The sequence below is a fragment of the Muntiacus reevesi genome, chromosome 1 (assembly GCF_963930625.1).
Source record: "Muntiacus reevesi chromosome 1, mMunRee1.1, whole genome shotgun sequence".
NCBI lineage: Eukaryota > Metazoa > Chordata > Mammalia > Artiodactyla > Cervidae > Muntiacus > Muntiacus reevesi.
The window spans coordinates 249399790-249426762 of NC_089249.1; the positions used below are offsets into that span (position 1 = coordinate 249399790).

The 26973-nt window shown below is 40.5% G+C and overlaps 1 protein-coding gene across 3 annotated transcripts in view; it reads right to left on the reverse strand.

Moving 5' to 3' along the window:
• Positions 1–3969: 3969 nt before the first annotated feature.
• The window catches only part of ATP10B (ATPase phospholipid transporting 10B (putative)), a 123365-nt gene continuing 100361 nt past the window's right edge, over positions 3970–26973 (reverse strand). For all 3 annotated transcript variants that reach the window (XM_065936437.1, XM_065936421.1, XM_065936428.1), the window contains 5 exons: positions 22782–22982; positions 21352–21432; positions 19942–20046; positions 9895–10082; positions 3970–4417 (listed from right to left, as the gene is read on the reverse strand). In XM_065936437.1, coding sequence (XP_065792509.1) covers positions 3970–4417; positions 9895–10082; positions 19942–20046; positions 21352–21432; positions 22782–22982 — 1023 coding nt within the window. The remainder of the gene's footprint in view (positions 4418–9894; positions 10083–19941; positions 20047–21351; positions 21433–22781; positions 22983–26973) is intronic.

A 26973-nucleotide genomic window follows, 5' to 3' on the forward strand; every position in this document is an offset into this window, starting at 1 on the left:
TCTTAGTACACCTAATTTATAAATTTTAGCATAGGTAAGTGTATATAGGTAAGAACATTGTGTATGTATAAAGTGAAACTGAAAGTCACTCAGTCGTGTCCAACTCTCTGTGACCCCATGGACTATACAGTCCATGGAATTCTCCAGGCCACAATACTGGAGTGGGTAGCCTTTCCCTTCTCCAGGGGATCTTTCCAACCCAGGATTGAACCTAGGTCTCCTGCATTGCAGGCAGATTCTTTACCAGCTGAGCCACCGTGTGTGTGTGTGTGTATTTATATTTTATAAATATATATTAACATATAAATATATATTTATATTTTGCTGTTATATGTGGTTTCAGGCATCTACTGCAGGTCTTAGAATATAATCCCCTCAAGGGACTGCGGTATCTATGTTGAAGGATTGCAGTGAGGTTTACATGATAATATGAACTTAGATCTGTCCCTAGCACACAATAAGTGAGTACAGTTGTTACCACTAGCATCATCATGGGGCACTTCCTCTTGCTTTTTGGGTTCTAGTCCCAAGGACGACCTTTCATTTCTTCCTCCTCCTCCTCTTCTCCTTCTTCCTTCCCCCTCCCTCTTTCTTCCCCTTCTCCTTCCTCCTCCTCTATTCTATATAAAACTCTACCTTTTTGAGGACTTTCATAGTTGATTCTCTCCATTCAGAATGGTCCTGCGCTGCTACCTTGTTTTCAGGGTTAGGGTCTCCTCCTTGAAAAAGCCCTCTGGTCACCCCGACAACCCCTGCCTCCCATCCTTATCATTCTTGTTTCATGTCACTGTGTTCACTATCACATTTATTGATTCCTTGAATATTGTCTGGGTCCCCTTCTAGACTAAATCCCTTGAGCGCAGGAGCTGGGCCTGTATGCTTGCTACCCACCACACTGCTGTGTACAGTGGGAACTCGCTTGGTGTTTGAATGAATGGGTGAAAAGAGGCACCTAATCAGTATGAGTTTGAGGTTGATGTCAGGATCCCAGGAAGAGGAGACTATCCAGGTTGGAGTTTCAGAGAGAGAGAGGGGACTGTGCATGCTGCTTCTAATTCTTACAGCTGTTTAGGTTTGTGTCACAGTCTTTGTTGGATCAATTATCTTCTTGATACCCTATGTCCAATAAGGATATGGGCTTCTTTAAGAAAGAGGTGGGTTTCTCACAACCCCAAGTACATTGTCAGACATCTAGGAGGGGCTTAACAGAAGTTTATTGGATCAATAAATGGATGGATGAATGAGTGGGTGTCAAGAAAGATGGATGGGCAGTAGTACTCAGACTGTAGGCAATGATGGGAAACCATGTTTATTTTTTTCTTTTAATAAAGGATAATATGTTCCCAGTCAATCTGTAAAAGGTCATGAATGTATAAAAATGTATTAATTACAATCATTAGCATTATGTTACAGAGAAATAGTTGTTATAACCTTTTCCCCTAAGATGGCACTTGGACGGACACACTTGGTTTGCTTCACAGAAAAGGGCAAGAGTAGGTGACCAGCTTGGCCTGGTCGGCCCGGGACTGAGGAACTTCCCAGGCTGTGGGGCTTTCAGTGCTAAAACTGGGAAAAGCCCAGGCAAACTGGGATGCTTGGTCATGCAAGAGAGCAGGATGAGAATGTCAGGTGTGCTTTGGCATTTAGGTACAGGTGATATTTTCTCAACTTTTCTCCACAATTTTGCTTCCTTTTAGCTCTCAAACAAAAATCCCTGGGTGTTACAACTTTCAAAGGGTTTGAACAACCCCGTGTAATTTTTACTTGATCCTTATGCCGAGTCTGGGAGGTAGGGCAGGGGAGGCATGCTACATCAATGCTCCTGGCTCCTAGAGAATATGGAGCAGAGAAAAGGTCCACGTCTCCATCTCCTGAGGCCAGTGCTCTTCCCACTACTCTGTTCTTTTCTGAAATGTCCCACCTGTCTCATCTGGCTTTCAGGAGTGGACAGGAAACATAAAGGAAAAGGAAGGACCCTGAGATCCAAGCTTTGGCTCAGTCCCCTCATTTGGGACAATTTATATTATTACTGCTTTGCCTGATACATTCACCTGCTCCTCCTTGAACCGTCCTCATGAAGGATTCATGAGGGCCAGCTGAAGCCCCACCAGCTGGCCAGTGCTGGCACCATTATGTGGCAAAGTCAGTGAGAGAGATCCAGTGTATCGACTCTAGGATGATGCCCCAAATGGCCCTTCCAGTTAAGGTTTGCCAGCAGGATGGTCAGGAGACCAGCTTACTCTGCCATCTGTTGGCTTGATTGTTGAGCTCTTTTTGGGTGCTTTTGCTGAGAAGTTATTCAAGTGATGTCAATTCGTGGGGTGGCTGTGACTTGCCACAATTGTTTCCACCCTCGTATCAATGCTTGTTGCTCAGTATCTAGGTACCACCTTAAGGCGGGTGCTCACCTTAAAAGACTGGTGACAGGCTATCTTTGCCCATTGTACAGCTTGCTTCTCTTGACAATGTATTAGAATCCTATCATTCATTCTTTATTCCAACACTGTTTTCCATACAAGTCGTCCATGTAATTCTTTTTCCTGTGAAGTGAGACTTCCTCTGGCTCTCCCCTATTCAGCTGAAGCCTGTGATATTCTGGATGAATGGGATTTAACATTGGTTCTACTCTTTCAGATGCTGTTGTTTGGGCTCAGAGTTGCTCTATCATCTGGGTTGTCTATTCTGGGTACAGCTGTGCAAAGGTTTGATCTTGAAGTTTCCCTTTTCTGAGAGCAGAATGAGGATGGGTACAGGTTTCCCCTGCAGTCTGAAAGTAGAGCGTTACTATGAAAAATGTCATAAGCTGAAATGGTTTAAACAAAGAAGTAGTTACCTTAGGATACATCTTGCTAACAGATGTACAAAATAAACTGAGATAAGGCACAGATGCTCAGATAGAGTTCAAAGCTATGGCGGTTTGATTCTGAGATGCTGTGCAGTTCCCAGGGAAGGAGGTTGGCAGCGCAACTGAATGCTCGGTTAGAGGTAGCCTGCACCTCTAACCACTACCTCTAATCACTGGCTGCAAAACAAATGCTGAATGCTCTCTTCACCTTTTGTTTTGGTAAAAGGAAAAATTCTCTTTGGATTTCTTTTGGTTAGCAACAATAAGTACTAATATAGGTTTTTCCTTAAAGGGAAATGGTGTAAGGCAGACTTTGGAGAACTTGGGGATATTTATACTTTTATTTAAAAATAAATAAATACCTTAAAGAAGAATGCTGCCTATGTCCTCTTGGTAGATTCCCCAGACTGTGGGACACGTGGCCTATTAGCTAAAGCATCGGGTTACTGGTGCACCTGTTCACTTTCACATGCTTGCTTTCTTTCTGCTCTTACACTAGCTGTGGCCTTGCCACCTTTGGAAGTGTCTGGCTCTGAGTTCAAATCTGGTTTTAATCGTCAGATGTCCTTTTCTTTGGCTTAGAGCAGACCCAACTCTGAGAATGGAAGAGATGTTAACCCTGACATGACCATTCCTACAATACTCTTGAGATGAGGCATTGTGTGTATGAGACTCTTCTGAAACTTGAACTCTTGGCACTAAGGAATGAGGTGATGGTTTGACAAGCCCAGAAACTTCTAAATCTTGAGATATCAGCTAGGTCAAAACACTTCTTGGCATCTTGGAATCTGATGCAACCCAGTTGTGTTGGGTTGTAGGCTCTCATTATCCAGAGGCTCAGAGAGACTTTCTGGGCTAAAGAATGAAAAAACTCAATGCAATAGAAATATAACCTCCTTATAAAAAACCATTTACAAGATGTGCTGCCTGGCAGCAGGAGAAAACTAGAGGTTGACTGATTTCCAGTTCTTTTTTGTTAAAGGTGGGGCCAGCACGTCTTCTAAGGGTGGGGAGAAGAGAGTAAGACTGGCACATTCTTTCTTCTTTGAGGAGAAAGAGTCGTGATTAATTAAGCCACTGACCGGGTGGCCTCCTCTGAGTGTGTACAGATGTCTGTAGGCCCCTCATATGGTCAGTGAGCTCTGGGATCGGCGGTGGCTGCCCCGGCTGAAGGGCCGGTTCAAGTTAGTCTGTCCGCTTGAGTAGGCTCCGGACGCCATCATCCTACTAGGCTCTAGGAGCAGGTGCTCCCCAGATGAGAATTTAGCCCAGGAGTCCCCTGAGTATGGGTCGTCCCTTGTGTGGTCTCTGCTGCATCTCTCTCCAGGCAGTACCCAGTCCTCCTTGTACCTCCGCTCAGCAGGGCTCGAGTTCTTTGGGGTGCTCTGATCTGAGGCAGGCGACCCCAGACGGTTGATGGGCTGGGCCTCTCCGGGGATGGTGGCAGGCCTCTGGTGGCTTCTCCAGCTCTGGATTTCCAGCTCTCTCTTGTCCATGGGTAGTTTGTCAATTTTCTGAGCTCTTAGGATTGGAGACGTCCCATATGTCCCTTGTAGAGTCAGGAAAAAATACCTGGGGGAAAATAACAGAATAAAGATATTTTGTGACTTCTGACTTCTCAAATTTCAGCATTGAAAGGGCCCTTAGAATCCAAGTCCCCACCCAGCAGAAGATCCCCTTTGCTGCTCTGTTAACTGATGGATCAAATCTATGTCCAAGCACTTCTGGTACTGGGGGAGTTCAACAACGAAATGTAACAGCTAACATTTGTTATGTACTATATGCATAACTCATGTTATTCTCGCCCAAATCCCAAACAGTTGGTACTTTTGTTTTGTTTCCCACTATGTACAGACATGGAACCTGAGGCACTAAGAGACTGAAAGATTTGTCCAGAGCCATACAGTGGTTGAGCTGTGGTCAGGACCCAGTGCCCTGAATTCTGATGCTTTCCTCTCATCAACTATGCATATGGCAGTCCATTCTATTTCTGGGCTGTTCTAATTTAGGCAAATTTACTTGCTTTGGAGTGTTCATTCTTTGTGGAACTTAATTTTTAAGTAGTTTCCCAATGCATACTCTTTTCTTGAATCTGTGGGCTATGCCAACTTCACAGCATCAGTATATTATCACTATTTGCTAGATGAAGATACCATCAAGGTCCCAAATGATGAGCTGGATTTCCTAAGGTCTCCTGAGGAGTTGACAGATCTCCCTGATGGTTAACTCATGGTTCCTCTCTCCTGCCAAGTTGCCTGTAGTGGACTTTGGAATAGAAGTCTCTATATGTCTCCTATTCCAAGATGAAGTAGGAAACGGGGGTAAGAAGGTGATTAAACCTATGTGATCTATGTCATTAGAAGGACTGATGTTGAAGCTGAAACTCCAGTACTTTGGCCACCTGATGCAAAAAACTGACTCATTTGAAAAGGCCCTGATACTGGGAAAGATTGAAGGCGGGGGTAAAGGGGGACGACAGAGGATGAGATGGTTGAATGGTATCACTGACTCAATGAACATGAGTTTGAGTAGGCTCTGGGAGTTGGTGATGGACAGGGAAGCCTGGCATGCTGCAGTCCATGGGGTCACAAAGAGTTGGACATGACTGAGCAACTGAACTGATCTAAGCATACACAATCTTGTGGTTCTTGGCAATTTATACTCAGTCTTTGGGTGTTGGTTTATCTAAAAAGTAATTCAGTTGGTACTGTTTTCCTAGATTCCATATTTGCAGGGAAGGAACAGAGACACAGACATAGAGAACCGACTTGTGGACACAGGAGGGAAGGGGAGTGTGGGAGAAGTTGAGAGAGTAACATTGACATAGATACACTACCATGTGTTAGATACAGCCGGCGGCGGGAAGCTCAGCTCTGTGCTCTGTGATGACCCAGAGGGGTGGGATGGAGGGAGTGGCTCAAGGTGAGGGGATCCAGATACACTTACAGCTCATTCACATTGTTGGAAAGCAGAAACTAATACAACATTGTAATGCAACTATAATCCAACTAAAAAATAAAAAGTAACCCAACTGGTCCAGAGGACATCCAGGGTCTTTTCCAAAAATAATTCTTATTTTTTTTTTTTAAACTTTTTAAGAGCCTTATATGCAGAGAGGCTCTTATCCTTCTATTATGTCTAAAAGATTCTGGATGACCTCAATGTGAACAGGGGTTTCTGAAGACCGCAATAGATCCTACAGAATCGGAAACTTTCCCCACTCTTTCTCATCTCACTCAGGGAGGCAGTACAGGTGGCCATGCCTGTGTGTTTCAGGAAAGACTCAACTTTTGCCTGGAAACTAGAATTTCCACAGTTTAAACATTCCCCCACGCTATGAATTTCCTTCTCTCTGCATTTAGTGAACAAATAACCATCAAGTTCCTACAATGGGCCAAGCCCTAAGGGATTAAGCTGTGAAGCAGACTGACAGGATTCTGGCTGTCAGAAGGTACGAGAACCAGAGTTGGAAGCCACGGGAAGAGTGAGTGTCACACACAAGATCTGATGTTAGAGACCTTCCTCGAGGAGGAAACAATAAAGCTGAGGGATGCTCAGGAGGGAGCCAGGCAAAGAGCGGGTGAGAGCCAGATCCTGGGCACGGTGGCTGCAGTGTGGAGGCTGAGGGCAGGAGTGGGGTAAGAGGACACAGGCGCTGGCAGGGCCAGAGCAGGCAAGAACCGTGGGGAATGTCTTGGGTTTTGTACATTATTGTGAAGGCCTTGGCGAGCCCTTGGAAAGTTACAAACATGACATGATCACACTTTGACACAATGATAATGGATTAGGGTAAACCCAATAGGAGACTATTGAAATAATTTGGAGTGAAAGAATTATAACCTATCTATGGTGGTGGCTGTAGAAATGGAAATAGCAGATGGATTCTATTTAACAAGATAAAACTATCAGGTCCTAGCAATGGGTAAGCGAGGGCCATGTGGTGGTGGGTGGTGTCAAGGATAATTCTCATGGGCCTGCCTTGATCCTCAGTGGGTAACTGGATGGAAGGAACTTGGGAAGAGAGCCATGTTTCTGGGAGGGTGGTGGTGATAGAAGATAGATCATGAATTAAGTCATGCGTGTCTGCCACTTTCCTCAGATGTGGCATGTCCAGTGCTGGCGGGGCACAGGTAGCTAGAAGGATGTATTTGGGATTCTGGAGAAAGACCAGGGCTGGGAGTTGATATTAGAGATTCATCTGTGAAAAATGGCATTTAACTTCACAATAACGATTGCTATGTTTATGGAAAGAAGTTAGAAGACAAAAGAACCTAGGATAAAGGCTTGATGTACACCATGCCATCTTTGAACCAGCAGATAGGAGAAAAATCAAGAGAGTGTTGTATTACTGAAGTCAAATGAAGTGTACAAGGACTGTTGGGTCCTACCTAGTGTAGCTAATTATGCTGCGTTGTGTTTTAAAGTTGGTGCGTTAGTTATTTTACAGATAAAACAAAAGCTTGCTCAGTTTAAGAACATCATACGGTTCCTTTATACTGGTTGAATTAATTAGACTAAGATTAGTGAGGTCATGGTTAGTGGATAATTATGACAAGCTTGGTGAGTGAAATCAATCTTATTATAAATACAGCTTACATCTTTAAGTGAACAAATACAGTTTTCTACAACAAACGTTCTGCCATGTAGATTTCTGTAACAAAAATTAATCATTCCAAGGTTATAAGTTAACAGTCCTTGGAGCTATTAAAATAATCCTTTCTCTGTCAAAGGAAATCTCTTTGCCTTTCTTAGTAAACAGAATTAAGTAGGAATTCAAGTTTATGATGATCTAGAATAAGCAGAGATTTAACTTGCATGCTATGGTCACTGGCAAGAAAATATTTGCTAACGTTTCCCTAGCTTGCCCCTCATCTGTTTAACAAGATATAATGGTGAGTGTTTGTCTTTTTCAAGAATGTTTGTGATTTTCAGTGATTCTTATCAACTTGGTAGCCTCTGACTTCAAGTGTGTCTTCTAACCAAGAATAAGACAAAGAAGCTGGAACTCTTTGTAGATGATGAACTCTTCCTCTACCCCAAAGTAGACACTGAACAGAGAGGTCAGTCCTTGGTCAGAGGTGATTACAACCACATTTAACCCCAAAAGTGTGGAAGAAAGCATTTAACACAGACACCTGATGCCCTTTTCCAATGAGGGCAGGACCTTTAAGGCCCAGGCTTTGTCTCCTGAGGGGGTGGGGTGGGAAATATATCCTCTGAGGCTTGTGCTTACTTGACTCCCAGTCTTCAGTCTCAGGGCCCTTGATTAGTGCTAATCACTCTTACCTGGACTATATGTCTGAATTGTCCACTGGATGGTAGAGTTCTTGAGAGAAAGAGCCCTATTTTATTCATCTTTCTATTTCCTTAACATCTTTTTTTCTCATTTATCTCTGAGGGCAGCCTTTGTGATAAGAATTATGCTAACAGTGGATTATTGATGATAACAAGGAGGATACTTCTTTCTAGGAGTTCATGACAAACAGATAAAACAGACAGTACGTGGGATAAAGGTAGTGATGGATACAACCAGGTAACGGGAACACATGATCTGTTTCAGCTTAAGGGTGGTTGGTAAAGTCACAAAAGGGTTCAGGAATTGGTCACACCTGGAATGATGTCAAGGGATGAGGAGGTCTGGTAACAGGAAGGACATTTTGAGTAGAAGGGTCAGCATGAACACAGGCAGGAAGACGAGAGGGCATGCAGACTTTAGGGAAGTCCAAGAAGCACAGTGATGGGGAGCCCAAAGTTTGAGGGAGGGACTAGGGAGATATGGCTGTGGAGACCAGGAGGGGCCAAGCAGGGAGACTGCGTATACTTAGAACCCACCAACTGTTGAGTTTACAGGAGAGTTTGTCATCTTGATATGTTCAGCCTCTAAACCCTGCATCAGATGTCAAGGTTCTGAGGTGTCTTAGGAAGAAGAAAGGGAGCTCAAACTAGGTTAAGCAAGCTGCCAAACTCATTAAAAGAACCAAAGCATGCTAATGACTTTCTGCCTTATTTTTGGATTAGAAAAAGTTCTGCACAGTGTTGCGATGGCCTCTTGACTATGGTTTATAATGGTAAAGTAGCTGAATTTCAAAGATTCAGAGTGACAAGATCCTGAGGCTGGAGAGGGGCTAGGTCTTGCCTTTGGGTACAGAATCATTAAGTTCACCAAATACTCTGACTATAGAGTGTGGGCTGGAGAATAGAACACTGGCCTCTGAGTTGGGAGAACAGAATCCCCCTGTCATTGGTGGTGAGCTGGTGGACACATTCTGGTTCCTCTTGGGACCTCAGCTGTCCCATGATCAAGTGTGACTACAACCACTTGTAGTTCTAATTTCTTAGGTGATTTTGAAAAAGCAAAATGATGAATTAGAGTTTACTCTTGACACATAATTTTCTAAGGACATATGAGGCATTGTTGTTGCTATTTTTTTTTTTTTTTTTAGAGGCTGGAAATGTTAGAAATGGTCGCTCTGCAGAAGTGATTTATTTGGCTAATATAGAATGTGTGTATGTGTATGAATCTGTGTGTATTTTAACAAATTTGAGTAGTATTTAAAAGTTGGATATTTCCTGCAAAATTTGTGGGAAGAATCTAAAGCTCTGAAATGTTCAACTCAATTTTTCCTTGTGGCAGCTTCAGCCGAAGCTGAGAAGTTCCTTCCCCAATGCCTGTACTTCACCTGGATTGCTGCCGTTGCTTACCTGTCCCTGAAGGCATTTGAAAGTGAGACTCCTGGGCTGATGGACTACACAATGATTCTTTATACACAACAAGATTTGTATGGCAGGAGGGGAGTAATGAGTACTCTCATTTTCCAGGTGTCATAACAGAGGTCATGCCAGATTTGGTGACTCTGCTGCTCTGTGGCTGCCCTGGGACCAGACACCATGCTGTTTGCCTCCAAGTTCATTGTTCTTTCTGTCCTAGCTCCCTCCCTCTGGAACAAGAGCCTCAAGCATCCCAGCTGGGGTCAAATTCCTGACCTTAGGCTATGAGAATGGTTACTGGAGGAGAGTGGTAGCTCTAGGAAGGAAACAGCACCCCAAACCTTGGGAGAAGCGCCACGGCCGGTGTGAGGAAGCAGACCAGGTAGAAAGTGGGGTCTGAGAGCTGGCCTTCCATCATGCGGTAGGGATTGGTGGGGCTGTTGCAGGTGACGCAGATGGCATTGTACAGCAGCGACACCACAAAGTACATCACGAAGCTGCCTGCCAGGACAAGCCCGTGGATGAAAGTCTGTGGAAGGAAAGAAGAAAACACTGCTGAGGGGTAGTTTAGATCAGGGGGGGAATGCACTCACGCTACTTTAGCTTTGTTTTAGACTTTTCTTTTTTGGAAATGCAATGTATATATAAACCATTTTTAAAAGTGTGCCGTTTAATGGCTTATTATAAAGTAAATACCTATGTTGCTACCGCCCAGAATTTGAACACAGATACCCCAGACACCCCTAAATCACCTTGACTTTTGTGATAATTTTCATGCTATTCTTTACTCTTAAAAAAGTTAGTTATATTTTGTGTGACTTTTGTCTTTTTTCCTTAGTGTTATGCTTGTGTGATGAATGAGCCTTTTCCACATGTGGCTGTCAGTTATTCATTTCTGAAGCAGCAGTCTTCTGTAGTCTGATCTCATTTTCTCCTGCCTCTTTAATGCTTCTTCCAATTCTTGTCCTCTTGTAAACTTATTGCTGATTTCATATAATTTCATTTCCACCTCTACTAGTTTTAAAGTTATGTATTTCAATTCTTTCAGTGATTACTCAATAAATGACAGTAAGCAATCTTAACTTACTGTAGTATAAAGTTTATATGTTTCCCTCCTCCTAAATTATGCAAGGGCTTTAGAATAAATTAACTCTGTTTACCTTCCTCCTGATTTATATCTTATTGCTACTATTTATTTAAATTCTATCATCTTTGTAAATCACACAAGTCATTATTACAGTTAAATATGGTCAGTAGTCTTTAAGATTTACTTACATGCTTGACACTTTCTATGCCTTCATTATCTCTTGCATTTTGGATTTTCCATCCAAACTGTATTTTCTTATCCTTTTTTAAAAAAGTTTGTATTGAAGTGTAATTGATTAACAATGTTGCATTAGTTTCAGGTGTATAGCAGAGTGATTCAGTTATATATATACACAAGTATCTATTCTTTTTCAAATTCTTTTCCCATTTAGGCTACTACAGAATATTGAGCAGAGTTCCCTGTGCTGTATAGTAGGTCCTTGTTGGTTATCTGTTTTAAATATAATACTGTCTACATGTCAATCCAAAACTTCTAGTCTATCACCTACCTCTTTTCCCCCTGGTAACCACAAATTTGTTCTCTTAAGTCTGTGTTTCTGTTTTGTAAATAAGTTCATTTGTATCATTCTAAAAAGATTCTGCCTGTAAGTGATATCACATGATGTTTGCCTTTCTCTGTCTGACTGACTTCACTTAGTGTGATAATCTCCAGGTTCATCCATGTTGTTACAATTGGCATTATTTTACTCTTAATGGCTGAGTAACATTCCATTGTATATAGGTACCGCATCTTTATCCATTCCTCTATTCAGCCATTCATTGGACATGTCTATTCAATAATAGCCATGTCTTGGCTACTGTAAATAGCACTGCAGTGAACACTGGGATAGCTTTCCTTGTATTTTAAGTTGATCTTTGAACAACAGGGGGTTTGAACTCTGTGGGTCCACTTACATGTGGATTTTTCTCAAAAATACTGCAGTATTGCTTGATCCATGGTTGGTTGAATCCACAGATACAGAGGACTGATTATGGGACTTGAGCATCCATAGAATCTGGTATTTGCATTGGGTCCTAGAACCAGTACCCAGTGGATACTGAGGATGGCTATACATTCTTTAGAATTTTCTCTTAGTGGAAGTCATGCTGGTGATATATTTTCTGATTCATTATTTCATCCTCATTCTTAAAAGATATTTTTGATCTTTTTTGGAAGTTATTTTCTTTTAGTATATTTAATATAGCATTTCACTATTTTCTGGACTTCCCAGGTGGCTCAGATAGTAAAGAACTTGCCTGCAATGCAGGAGACCTAGGTTCAATCCCTGGGTTGGGAAGATCCCCTGGAGAAGGGAATAGTTCCCACTTCAGTATTCTTGAGGCTTCCCTGGTGGCTTAGATGATAAAGAATATGCCTGCCCAGAAGTGGTATTGCTGGGTCACATGGTAGTTCTATTTCCAGTTTTTTAAGAAATCTCCTGAGGAATCCAGATCTGAAAGAGACACGTGCACCCCAATGTTCATCGCAGCACTGTTTATAATAGCCACGACATGGAAGCAACCTAGATGCCCATCAGCAGATGAATGGATAAGGAAGCTGTGGTACATATACACCATGGAATATTACGCAGCTGTTAAAAAGAATTCATTTGAATCAGTTCTAATGAGATGGATGAAACTGGAGCCCATTATACAGAGTGAAGTAAGCCAGAAAGATAAAGAACATTACAGTATACTAACACATATATACGGAATTTAGAAAGATGGTAACGATGGCCCTATATTCAGGGCAGAAGAAGAGATGCAGAAGTACAGAACAGACTTTTGAACTCTGTGGGAGAAGGTGAGGGTGGGATGTTTCGAAAGAACAGCATGTGTATTATCTGTGGTGAAACAGATCACCAGCCCAGGTGGGAAGCATGAGTCAAGTGTCCGGGCCTGGTGGGCTGGGAAGACCCAGAGGAATCGGGTGGAGAGGGAGGTGGGATGGGGGACCAGGATGGGGAATTTGTGTAACTCTATGGCTGATTCATATCAATGTATGACAAAACCCACTGAAAAATAAAAAATTAAAAAAAAAAAAGAATATGCCTGCAATGTGAGAGACTTGGGTTCGATCCCTGGATCGTGAAGGTCCCCTAAAAAGGGAATGGCTACCCACTCCAGTTTCCTTACCTGGAGAATTCCATGGACAGACGAGTGTGGCAGGCTACAGTCCATGGGGTCACAAAGAGGCAGACACGACTGAGGGACCAACTTTCACTATTTTCTGGCTTCTGTTGTTGCTACTGAGATGTTAGCAAAACTTTATCTGTTGTTCCTTAGAAGAAAACCTTCATCTCAAAATCTGACTGCTTTATGATCTTTATTTTTGTCTTTAGTGTTCTATAGTTTTCTTATAAGCATGGCGTTTTTTAAAAAATTATCTTGCTTGAGTTTTGCTAATATTCTACTTTTGTTTTATATTCTTGATAACTTGACCAATTCACTAATTTTATCCTCATCTTTGCCTAATCTGCAGTTAAGCCAGCCACTGAAATTTAAATTACAGTTATTGGATTTTTTAATTTCTAAAAGTTTTACTTGGTCTTTAAAGAAAATCTTTTAGGTTTCTTTGTATGACTTACCATACATTCTTGCAGATATTTTAAAGCTTATTCGTCTTTAAACATAGCAAACAAAAACTTTTCTACGAGTTATTTCTGATAATTCAATACCTAAAATATTTGTTACTGATGTATGTGCTTGTGATCCTTATTGATGAGTCCTTGTTTCATTTGAACTTCATTATTTGTGTGTGTGTTTAAAACTTAACTCATTTGAGAGTTATTTAAATTTCTTAATACAATCAGTTGTTATATAGTGCAAATATCTTCTTGTCTACTGTTTGTTATAATTGAGGTAGAGTTGATTGTACAGCACAGTGATTTAGTCACATATACATGGTCCATTTCCCAGGCTGTGTCCTCTTTATTGACTCTCCCTGATGTGTTCAGCTCAGTGGGGACAATCCCTACAGCCCCTGCTGGGGAGAGGAGTGCAGGTGGGTGTACCCTTATTCTGCAGGTAGAGCTTAATCACCTAATGTGATGTGATCTCTTATTAGACTGTCACTACAGGAGCCTGGGTTTTAATTTTGGCAGACGACTTCATTGAACATAATATTCGGAAACTTTCATTTTAGGCAGGGTTGCAAACACTCTCAAGAAAACATAAACTTTGGTATAGCTTGCTTCACTACAATCCCACTTTCCCAGAGGTTTTGGTCTTTAATTATCCTATCAGCCTTTTCAAACTTTTAGATTGTGTATACATATATATACATACTCTTTGTATATGCTTGTATACATATATATATATATATACACACATACTCATTGTATATGTTTGTATATGTTTATATATATATAATATTAAAATGTATATACACACGAATTTATTTGTTTTCAGTGGAATAGATGTTTTGAAATATTCTAGCCCCTGTTCCTAGAGAAGAAAACAGTTAGCTAACATTTTTGAGTCACTTAGGTGAGGACTGAAAGCTGATACAGCTGGTAAAATTCATGTTAGATTTCGAGACTTCCCTAGCTATCCAGTGGTTAAGACTCTGCTCCCAATGCAGGGGGCACAGGTTTGTGGAAATATGATCCCGCACAGTGCAGCCAAAAAAACTTCATGTTTGATTTCTACCCATGGAAGAAAGACACTCTCTGCTTCAAGCACTTGAGAAAGGGAAATACTTTCTTCATAATGATGGTAGTAGCTGACTCCTTTCCCTGGAGCAACAGAAATTAGCAGTGACTACCAGGATACCTGGTCTAGAGATGCATTAGGTGGATTAATAGTGTTGAATGGTGAGTTAAAGGAACAAGTTCTCTGTTCTAAAAAATGCAGTGCTCTGAGAAAGAAGGCTGAATGACTTCTTAAGTGAATCATTACTCACTTAATATACATTGTGGCCTGATTATTTACAGGGCATTTTTGAAAGGTTAAAAAAATATCTAATGGTTAAGAAAGTCATGGAGAGAAGAGTTCCTCCTGTGAAATATCTTGTGCTACTGTTTAAAAAAGAATGTAATTACTGTGAAATACTTCAAGCACACAGACAACAAATCTGATGCATGCGATGTCCAGCTTTACCAGTTTTAACCTTATGCCATATATATGGGAGCAGAATCTGTCACTCCAAAATGTGTCTCTGGCGTCAGGATTACCTTGAGCTGGTTGTTTTTAAGAAACAGCAGACAGAGGAGAAGCTCTGAAAACTGAATAGACATTTTCTTTTTGTAAGAGACATTTATACTTATAAGGGAAATCTCCATTTGTAAGGGTGTCTCCCTCTGTACCAGGAAAAAGAAACATTCTAAATTTCTAGAAAATCTTTATCAACTTCCACATCTGGCCTGCCCTAACCCCGAAACTTGTTTTGTTTTAAGTTTGTGATAGTATTTAAGGTGGTGGCTAGGGCCATAGTTTCCTGGTCTCTCTCACGTGTATGGGAAATACTGATTAAACTTTTGTTTGTTTTTCTCTCATTAGTCTGTTATTTGTTACAGGAGTGTCTAAGCTGAGACCTAGAAGGGTAGAGAGAAAATTAGTTTTTCTTCCTCTACACACATTTGCCTTAGATTTTATTAAAAGGAGCCTTACAGATACAATTCAACCACCATGTGTCCCTTGCAAATGCCTTTTCTTTCATCTTGAAAATAAATCATGTTCATCATTTTTGTGTGTATTTTACATATACATGTTTATGTATCCATGCTAATGAATACTTTTAAAATTTTATCATGTAGCTATTCTTCTGAATTCTTTTCACTAGACAGTATGCTTTGGAGGTTTATTTTGTTGCTAAACGCTGTTCTATTCATTTTAACTGTTCTAGTGTATGATTATGCTACTATTTGTTTTCCTGTTGGTGAACATTTAGGCTGTTTCTGATTTTTTAATTTTGCTTTAAAGAATAATGATGTAATATCTTATATATGTCTATGTATATATGTGTGTAAAAGGATTGTCCAGGTTGCATAGTTAGAAGTGGAATTGTGTCACAGCATGTGAATACTTCTAGCTAACTCTTTTAACATATTCTTCTAGATATTTTCAAATTGCTTCTCCAGAGTGGTGCTATCAGTTTATAGTTTACCAACAGAACATGAACGTTCCTAGGTTAGGCTTTATTATCTTTAATGAAGTGGTATTCACTCACTACTGTGGTACTATTATACTACATACTATACTATAGTATATACTATACTATATACTACAGTAGTATTAACCCATACTACTGAGTTAATTTGCCAATATATTATTTAGAATTTTTACACTTATGTTCATTGAGGAAACTGCTATATAATTTTGTTTCCTAGGACTGTCCATGCTCATTCTGGTATCAGAATTTATTCTAGCCGTGAAAATTGGATTGCTTATGTTTCTATTTTTTGAATCCATGAAAAAGTTGGTATGACATAGGAATTCTCTGTCCCTTATAAACTTTGTCAAACTCACCTTTACAATCCGTTGGCTTTGTAACTTTAGGGATAAGATTGTTGATTTGGTTTCTAGAATGGTGATTGGTTTATTCAGCTTTGATGAATGATTTTGCCTATAGTTGGGCAAATTTTACATTTAAAGGATTTAATTTGGCTTAATATTAAAAATATTGATTCCATTGACCATTGTACACATGAGAGCTGCATCCATGAAAACAGAGGGCTCAACATCATTTTATATAAAGGAATTGACTTGAGGATCTGTGGGTTTTGGTATTTGCATGAGTCCTGGAACCCATCCCTTGCAGGTACTGAGACAACTGTGTATCCAAAATTGCAGTCTTTTTCATTTCTAGTACTGTTTTCATGGCCTTCTCTTTCTGTCTTCTTTTGGATCAGTTTCGTCAGAGATGAGTTCTTTCCCATTTTTGGCCACACTGCAGAATGTGGGAATCTTACTTCTGTGCCTAGGTATTGAACTCATGCCCTTGACATTAGGAGCATGGAGTCTTAACCACTGGACCCCCAAGGAAGTTCCAAGAGGTGAGTTTTCAGTAGGGTTTGAAGATCTCAGTTGTGGTCTTATTGACCTTTCTTTGATTTTTCTCTCATCTTTTTTTCTTTTCTATTTTCTTTAGGTTTACATGGTATTTTTTTTAAAGTTTCTTAAGTTGAAATTTTAACTTAACCTCTTTTTAATCTTTTAATAGTAAAAGCTTTAGCTGCATCCTACAAGTTTGCATATATATTTTTATAGTCATTCAGCAGCAGTAAGTATAATTTCCATCATGATTTACTTTTGACCTCCTAAATGACATGTTTAGATGTACATTTTGAAATTTCCACGCATGTTAGGGTTGTTTGGCTGTGCTTTCATTATTTGTATTTATTAATCTAAATGCATTATTATCAGATAATAAGTTCTTTATGATACTGATTCTTTCAAATTCCTTTGTGATTTAGAATTTGGTCTTTAAATTTTTGGTATATGGTCAGGTGTGTTTGAAAGATTCATATTTAGAATTTGTTTAGAGCAAGATTTTATATATTAGTGTTAACTACATGAGGTCAAGTGTAGTAATTTATTCAAAGGTTGATCTGTGTCTGTTTGGATAGAGTTCTATAAAAACATCATTCTAAAATTGTAATTTTTTCCATTTCTCTTCGTATTCACAGGATGAAAAAGTCCTATCTGATATTTCTGGCCATCATTTTCTTTGTTCTTACCTTTTCCTCTTTCCTACAGCCTGGGGAATTGATAGTTTCCTATATTCCTCTAATTTCTTTCCTCTCCTTTATGTTTAATCTTAAGTTTTTAATAATTGTAAGTATTAAGATACTTTAAGATTTAGGAGGTGCTAAATAAATTAGACTTTTATGGAACCATTTATGGTTGTGTATTTCTCATCCTATTCATACAATGAAGACTTGAGCATAAAACACCTACTGAATAGCCTTTCCTTACCATTATGTCGTTTCTTGCAGTTTTAGCTTTTATTTTCTTTCATGTTCTTGCATATTTCTTTCTTCCTTTAGTGAGGGTCTATAGGTGGTAGACCTTATAGAGTTTATCTAAAAATGTCATTCATTTTTTTTTTTTTACCACAGGCTACTAAAAAGGGACAGAAACATGATATATACAGGTAAAAGGGGGAGAAAGCAAACATACAGCTGTATTATTTTCCTTTGATTCTTCTGTTTGATAAAAGTAAATCATCTTCTTTTGACTGAATGAATATAGTAATGACCTAGGAGATTTTCGTGGCCTTCTTAAAGAATTAAAATCAGTGTTTCTCCACTGGTTGAGTGGGTGTACTTCCCTTGGGAATCTTTTTATTTATCAGCCCTAAGTGAACTATCACTTAAGTGTAGTGATAGTGTATAAATAGTATAGCTGTTTGCTATTTGGCCTTAAGTCTTTGAAGATAATTGCTCCACTATTTTTTGGTTTCTATTGTTTTATTGCTGTTAATTTTCAGGTAATTTGCCCATAGTCTTGGCAGATTTTAAGACTGTTTCTTTTATATTGTACAGCTTTACTACCAGGCACTATATCCAGATTTATTTTGTCATTCTCAATGATGACCTCTTCAGTACTTCTCTAGCCATTCTTTCCTTGTTCTTCCATGACTTCTATTATGTGGCTGTTGGAGTCATGTATTCCAAATATAATTCCTCTTGATTACATTTTCATATTTATGTGGTGTTCTGTATGAGTACACAATACTTTACAGTTTTGGTAGTTTACTCTTAGCCAGTCTAGAGTGAATTCCACAAATTGCATTTTTAGTTTCAGTGACAAGCTTTTTGCATTTTCAAGAGTTCTAAATATTTCCTTAGCTTGGTTCAGTTCTTAGTATTAAAATTATGACTGCCTTCTTCACAGTTTCTGATAAAACTAAGTGGTTTCTCTGGTGGTTCTGAAAGAAATTTATTTAAGCTTGACTAGTTCTTTTTGTTTTTGTCACTTTGTTCTATATGTCATGGCGTGAATTGGAACTAAGGGGTTTTCAAGATGGGAACTCTGTGACCTGGAAGCCCCCTTGGGTGGCTGATACCAGCCACTGCTTGGTCTAGCTTGTGACAGTAGGGGGAAGGGAGGGAGTTCCACTGTAGAAGGTTGGGAATACCCTGAACCTACTTAGGGAAGTTTCTAAACATTTAATACAAATGCTCTCAGAAAGATTTGGTCTTTGCCAAGCTGAAATGGTTCTTTCCATAAAGAGGTTTCCCTGCCCCCCTTAATCTTACCTTGTCACACTATTGGCACAGAGGTTAAAAGGTCAAGAGTCAGCCAGCTAGGGTTTAGGCTTGCTTCTGTCTTGCACTGCTTGGGGAAAGTTTAACCTCTTTATACTCATTTCTGTATCTATAAAATGGGAATTAGGTATTTTTTCTAACACATGCATATGTTGCAAAATGATGTCCACAATAAATTTAGTAAACATCCATCACTTTGCAATACAGTTGACTCTTGAACAACACAGATTTGAACAACATAAGTTCACTTATACACAGATTTTTTTTTTCCCACTAAATACATATTACACTACGGCATGATACACTGTTGCTTGAATCTGTGGATATGGAACTTCAGATATGGTGGGACAACTGTAAAGTTACACGTGGATTGTCCCATGTGGAGGATTGGTGCTCCTAAACCCTAAATTGTTCAAGGACCAACTGTGTATGTCACGTCATTATGTTGTACAACTTAAACAGTGCTCTGTGTCAATCATATCTCAACAACACAAAAATTCTATCTAAAGGGCTTTGGGAAGTTAAGTAAGAAAGTACATTAAAATCATACAGATGTGTACCTGGCATGTGATGTTAAGCTCTATGTTTTTTATAATTATCATTGACTAGTCAAATTTAATAAGAAAGTTAGCATTACCATTTTGGATTACTAAAAAGTGATAGTTGGACATACTTGAGATATACTTATGTGGAGGCAGTCTTCTAATCTTTTACCAGTCTTCTAACCTTTTACCCCCAAATTAAATGGACAGCACACCTCCCTAACATTGCCTCAAGTATGGTCAGTCAAATGTTTTCCTTGTCTCTCAAACACCCGTGAATTTTGAAATCGAAAGTACCTGTTTTGGCAATAATACTGCCTCATTGTATTATCTGTCTTAGTGTTTTCATCCTGACTAGAAGGTGAGCAAGTTGAGCCAGCAATTTTATCTTCTCTACTTCTTTATCCCTATCAAAGTGGACCATAGGTATGAGTTCAGCATGTGTGTATTCAGTGGATCAATGATACAGAGAGAAGCAGCCCAAATCTGAATGCAGCCGATGGACAGGAACACAATTTTTAGGCCCAAAGAGCTTGGGGGCACTTACCCAGGTCTTCATTTCCATTGCCTGGTGCAAGAGGATTGTGGCAAGGGAGATGGTGTTGATGGGTGTCCCAAAGGTAAAAACGTCGATATCAGAGTCCTTGTAGGTCTGCAGAGTAGGAACAAACAGGCACTGTCAGCTGTGCCCATGGACTGAAGGCCTTGGTTTGGACAAGTGATTGTAAAGCATCCGTGAAGGCAGGTGTCAAGGGAGGGGAAGGAACGGGGAGAAGCTCTCCAGCTACCGTCATGTGGAACTGACTGCAGGGACAGACAGGAGGAGGAGTGAGTTGATAGGACTAAACTCTTCAAAATGCATTTGCAAAGGAAGCCACGAAGAGTATCCCAGAGCTTTGCAGAATGAGTAAACAAGAAATTGAGTACCTACCAGGCACAATGCCAACTGCTAAAGATACTCCTGTGTCCACTTTCAAGGAGTTTAGAGGCTCCTAGGCAGGAGTGGTACAGTTTAAGGGTGTAAATGCTAAAATGGAAGCAAGTACAAGGCACTTTGGGAGTAGAGATGAGAAATCAGCTGAGACTGTAGTAAGAGGAATTGTTTTCTTGAAAAGAGAGAGGAAAAGGCAGATCAGGCAGAGGCCAGAACGGAGGGTGAAAAGTCCAAATCATCCTAGATGGAATAGTCCTAAATGGTAAGTCTGTTGATCACATAGTAAGGGCAAAAGAGGCCTGACTTGGAAGGGTATTGTAAACCAGAAAATTCTGAGAAAACACAAAATGTTTGCAGCCTCATCACCTATGATGTTGCTGTTTGCAAAAGAATGTGATCCAGAGACTAGGCAGACACCACTGTTTTCCTGGCACAAATGACTCCACATTTGAGCTCCTTGTCTGGGAAGAATACAGATATCCTATGTTACATACATTCTCACTCTTTAAACTGGGGAACCGAATTGAGATGGGGCTGGTATCCTGTGTTCTCGGTATTCTTGTTTTATTTCAGATAAGGCAGTAACCCTTATTGTCAGAACTTGGAAGCACAAATGTAAATACAAATCAAGAGGTATAAACTCAAATACCTTCAATGTTCAAGTAAGAAGCAGTAAATGAGTGAGTGAAGATGGCTAGGCATGACACAAAAGGGCATGGTGGGGACTATGACAGACTAGAGAATAGGTGCCCTATCTAAGCAGGGTGGTGAGTCAGCTCTGGATTTTGCCATGACCCAGTGTAATAACCGCTTTTAGTTTCCTGGAAGCTGGCAGAAATTAAGATGTTTTGGTAAAGTATTCTGACTTTCTGAATATGCTGGGTAGAGTGGAGTTTGCAGGCCTCCGATTTGGATCCTCTGCTCTGAAGTGTCCAGAAAGATACTATTTGTCTGGGATTTCATGTTAATGGGGCCAGTTCTCCCCTGCTGTTTGGATGGTTAGAATGGGACCACACAACCTACCAGGTAGGGGATAAAGAAACAGACGAGGCTCTGGTAGAATGCATCCGCCATGGAGATCCAGAAAGTCAGCAGGTTATAGCACTGCCAGGAAAGAACACGTCGACAGTTAGCACCATCCGAGCAAGCCTCTATTCCTTATAAGCACCTTTCTTGTGCATGGCTGGGCCAGACAACATGGCACTTACAATATTTCTTACCCTAGAGGCGATACAATGGAATGATCCAGAGCACAGACCTGGGAGTGACAGGACCTCAAGTCAAGTTCCAGGCCTGTGTGATTTTAGTGAAAGTCACTAAACTGCTTTGGGAATTGTTTCTTCTTCTTCCATAAGAAGTAGATAAAAACAGCACCAGCTAGATTTCCTTGAGTTTCAAGAGGTCTAAATATAACTGTGCTTTGGTACCTAGAAGGGGCTCGACTGTTAATGATCATTAGTACTAGTGCTAATACAAACTTGGTAAGTTTAGAGAGTCTGAATAGCATCTGAAACGGAGCTCTCAATCACAGCTCAGGATTACAAGTTCCCAAGAGACAGTTCAGTGGCTTCGGAGATGAGCTTTCTCATTTTGTGTTTCCTTCCTTGGGAACAGTGAAACCATTTACAGTGTGTGTTTCTGCTACATTAATTTCTTTTAATGTTAGATACTCAAGGAATACATTATGCAGCCAGTTCACCTATGGGAAGGGGACAATGAGAGGGCCCAAGATATCGTGTGTCATCTACACATCTCCCTCGCCTGAAGTGCTGGGGTTGCTAAGTTGCTCTCTGTCTGTCTTTGGGTGAGTATGGGGCTTGGTTCTTCACTGGTTGTCTACAAAGTTTCACCAGCTCTCAAGCACCACATCTGGCTTTACCCTCCTTATCTGAGGTGTAGAGCTACCCTCGTGCATAGCAACATCCCTTTTCCCAGAGCTCCACCTTTGAGGCCATTAGGTTCCCTCTCTGCCCCTGCATCAAGGTTCCCAGCCTGTCTGTGCTGGTCAGACTGCCTGCTGTGGGACCTTTCCAAATCATTTAGGGCATCATTCTGGCCTCTGTGCCTTCTAAGAAATATTTTGATGGCTTTTAGCCTCATGGATTCCCAAACCAAGCCTTGGGCATTCTGTTGAAGGCCTATAAAGATCAGGTAAAAGTGATGCAGTCTTTCTGTAAGTCCTCTTCCCCTTGAACTAGCACAGGCCCATATTAATGTGTGATATAATTAAGAAATAACTAAAAAGAAAAATATCCACTAGTTTGATCCATCACCTTCAACAGCAGATGAGAAACAGGCCAGGAACAGTGAGCAGACTTCCTGGGTCACATGGGAGGTAAGTGGCAGAGTGGTGACCAGAACACAGGATTTCCAGCCCAGCACTCCTTCTCTGACACCCCCAGGGAGGAGCTGAAGGCCACCTCCCAGTCCCGCTGCCTGCCCGACCCCCTTACCTCGGAGTTCTGGCCGCTCTTGTACAGTTCGGGCAATGCCAGGAGTGTTTCCATAGAGATGTCTTTATCAAGGACTCCAAAGACAAGAGGAGGCAAGGAAGTAAAGAAGAGGTTGAAGAAGATCAGCTGCCAGTAGTCAATCATGGTGGAGCCAGAGAAACCGCAGAAGAACTGGTACCAGAAGAGCAAGTTGACGTAGCACTGTGGGCAGAGAGCATGGCCTTGTAAGTGAGGGCCCGAGGGCAGCCATCACCAGACGCTGCTTAGGAGCTCTGACAAATAACTGCTCGGACTTGGAGTTTCAATTCCCTCACTTGTTACATGCAGGGTTGTCTAAGGATTAGAGGTAATTTCCATCCTTAGATTCTGCTATTACTATTAGTACTAACCTTCTTTAGGATCTGAAGGGAATTCTATCAACTTGTAAAGTATACTATGGTGGTTTTTGGAGGCAGGGAGGATGGGCTTTGAATCCTCAGTTCTGTCATGTACTAGCTGTGTAACCTAAGACAAATTGTCTAACCTTTCTGCATGTCATCTTGCCACCTTTCATATGGGAATAGTAGTATATAGACCATGGCCCGTGAAACCAAAAGGCAGTAAGTAGTTATGATTAGTAGTGTAGTAAGAGGAAAGATTTGACTGTGGGCAGGATGGCTGGTGGGAGGAGGACTTCATGAGGAGGTTGACCTCCAACCCTTTCCTAATGGTCTCACAACTCAGAGGGTGAAGAATCAAATATTATGCTGAAGTGTTGCTTTATGCTTTCTAAAGATCTTTTCACTCAAGACCTCCTCACTAGAGAAGGGCTGGGTCACAATTATTGTCTAACATATTGTGATGTGGTTTGGTGACTTGACCAAGGTCACGATACCAGCTGGTCCTGGCATTAGAACTAAAACTTTGCTCCATGTAGCCGAGGCACAGAGGGGTAAAGGGATTTTGATGTAAGGACTCATTCAGTAGGTTTGTGTTCAAGCTAGTATTCTCATCTCCTAACTACTGGGCCAGCGTTATTTTTAAGAAGCTCTCTGTTTGTTATTATACTACTACTAGTAATATTAACATTCATATTATTAATACTACAATTATTATTTGAGAGTCTATTTGTGATGGGTGTGTGGTAACAGTATATTAGTACACAGCACATTAGGTGGCGCAGTGGTAAAGTATCCACCTGTCAATGCAGGAGACGAAAGAGACGTGTTCAGTCCTTGGGTTGGAAAGATTCCCTGGAGCAGGAAATGGCAACTCATTTCAGTGTTCTTGCTTGGAAAATTCCACAGACAGAGGAGCCTGGCTTGGTACTGTCCATGGGGTCATAAAGAGTTGGACATGACTGAGCACACACTCAGCACATTGTAGATATGCAATATACATAATTTGTCCCAACAACCTAGCAAGATGTTATTGCCAATAATAGTACTATATTATGTATTATTAAATAATATTTAACATTACCTACAGACGAGGAATCTGAGGCTCTGAGAAATTCACTTTTCCCTTGTCCATGTTCAGAGCTAGGAAGTACACAACTGGCCCCTGAATTTTCAAAGCTTCTTCCTCAACCACTCCAAGCCCTCTTAGTTCCATCTTTAGATAATGCACTAACAATGCTGACCCAGATTCTTCCATCCAAGAAGCTCCATCCTTTGGCTTTTCTGCCCAGATCACTAGTGGGGAGTCTAAAGGAGACCCTGGTGCTCTTAGACACCCTGGACCTTGCATTTCTCTCTGAGGGCTGGGGTCCCCTCCATTGCTGCTCCGGGGCTTCAGGTCACCTCTTCCCACTCTAGTCCCATGATGCTGAAAGGGCTTTTCTGCTATGAGTTTTGATGAAGTTATTTCTCAGAGAAGGAGATTTGGGAAGGAGAGGGCTTAATCTGTTTCCTGGGCAGACTCTGAGTTCCCAAAACAACATCAACCACTTATGCCCTTGACAGGGTGGCTTTAAGAAGAACCAAAGTGGTAAAGTCTTGATACTAGTGTTTAGCAATCACATCAGGCTTTGGTTTTTGTTTTTTGACCCTTTGAGCACCTTCTCTTGCTTCTCCCTCTCCAGTTGACTGAGAAAGACACCCACTCTTAGTTCCATGTACACACAGGTGGGTTGAACAGCTCAGATAGGGTGACTGACTACACTAAAGTCCCTTGGCCAGTTGGGGCTGGAATTGTGACTTGAGGTTGTAGAATCTTAGGATGCCGGGGCTGGAAGTGACCCATCTACAGATAAGGTCAAGAATAGCAATGGCAGCAATAACAACAGAGACTCCTAAAGCACTTCCTAGGTGCCAGGCTCTGTACTGACCCATTCAGTACACTTACATGCCTTATGAGGCAGTCACTGCTATCCTCATTTTACAATTGAGGAAACTGAGCTTCAGAGAGGTCAAGTCATGGGGCTAGAGTTGCAGACTAGTGAATAGCAAAGCTGGAATCCAGACCTAGATGTTCAGGCTAAACAATATGCTGCTAAACAACCAATGGATCACTGAAGAAATCAAAGAGGAAATACATACGTAGAGACAAATGACAACAAAAACACGACGATACAGGATGTAGCAAAAGCAGTTCTAAGAGGGAAGTTTATAGCAATACAATCTTATCTTGGGCTTCTAAGCTGGTGCAGTGGTAAAGAATCTGCCTACCAATGTAGGAGGTGTGGGTTCAGTCCCTGGGTTGGTAAGATTCCTGGGAGTAGGAAATGTATTCATTTCCACTCCAGTATTCTTGCTTGGGAAATCCCATGGACAGAGGAGCCTGGTGGGCCACAGTCAATGGGGTCCCAAAGAGTTGGACACGACTGAGCACACACACACAATCTTACCTCAAGGAAAGTCACGAAGAAACAACCCAACTTTATGTCTAAAGCAACTAGAGAAAGAACAACAAACAAAACCCAAGGATAGTAGAAGGAAAGAAATCTTAAAGATTAGAGTAGAAATAATGAAATAGAGATGAAAACAATAAAAAAAGATCAATGAAACTTAAAGCTTGTTCTTTGAAAAGATAAAAAAATTGATAAACCTTTAGCCAGACTCCCAAGAAAAAAAGGGAGGGCTCAAATCAATAAAATTAGAAATGAAAAAGGATACATGTTACAACAGACACCACAGAAACACAAAGGATCATAGAAGACTACTATAAGCAACTATATGCTAATAAAATGGACAAATTCTTAGAAAGGTAGAAAGCCTAAGATGGCTTCACAGGCAAATCCTATCAAACATTTAGAGAAGAGCTAACACCTATCCTTCTGAACCTGTTCCAAACAATTGGAACACTCCCAAACTCATTCTATGAGACCACCACCACTCTAATACCAAAATCAGACAAAGATACCACCCACACAAATTACAGGCCAGTATCACTGATGAACATAGATGCAAAAATCCTCAACAAAAGACTAGCAAACCAAATCCAACAACACATTAAAAGGATTGTGCACCATGATCAATTGGGATTTATTCCAGGAATGCAAGGATTTTTCAAGATCTGCAAATCAGTGCATTATAGCATATTAACAAACTGAAGAATAAAAACCATATGATCATCTCAATAGATGCAGAAAAGCTTTTGGCAAAATTCAGCATCCATTTATGATAAAAATTCTCCAGAAAGTGGGCATAGAAGGAACATACCTCAACATAAACCCACATACCTGTGGTCAACCTATGACAGAAATCTGCAAGAGCATACAATGGAGAGAAGACAGTCTAATAAGTGGTGCTGGGAAAACTGGACATCCTTTTACATGTAAAAGGATGAAACTAGAACATTCTCTAATATCATATACAAAACTAAACTCAAAATGGTTTAAAGACTTAAATATAAAGCATGACACCATAAAACTCCTAGAAGAGAACATAGGCAAAGCATTTTCTGACATAAATCATACCAATGTTTTCTTAGGTCAAGGCACTAGAAATAAAAGCAAGACTAAACTGGGACCTAATCAAACTTATAGGTTTTTGCATGCTAAAGGAAACCATAAAATGAAAAGACAACCTATGAACTGAAAGAAAATATTGCAAATGAAGCAACCAACAGGGGATTAATCTTCAAAATATACAAATAGATGAAACTCAATATATATCAAAAACCAAACCACCCAGTCAAAAAAATTGGCAGATATAAATAGACATTTCTCCAAAGAAGACATACAGATGGTCAAAAAGCACAGGAAAATATG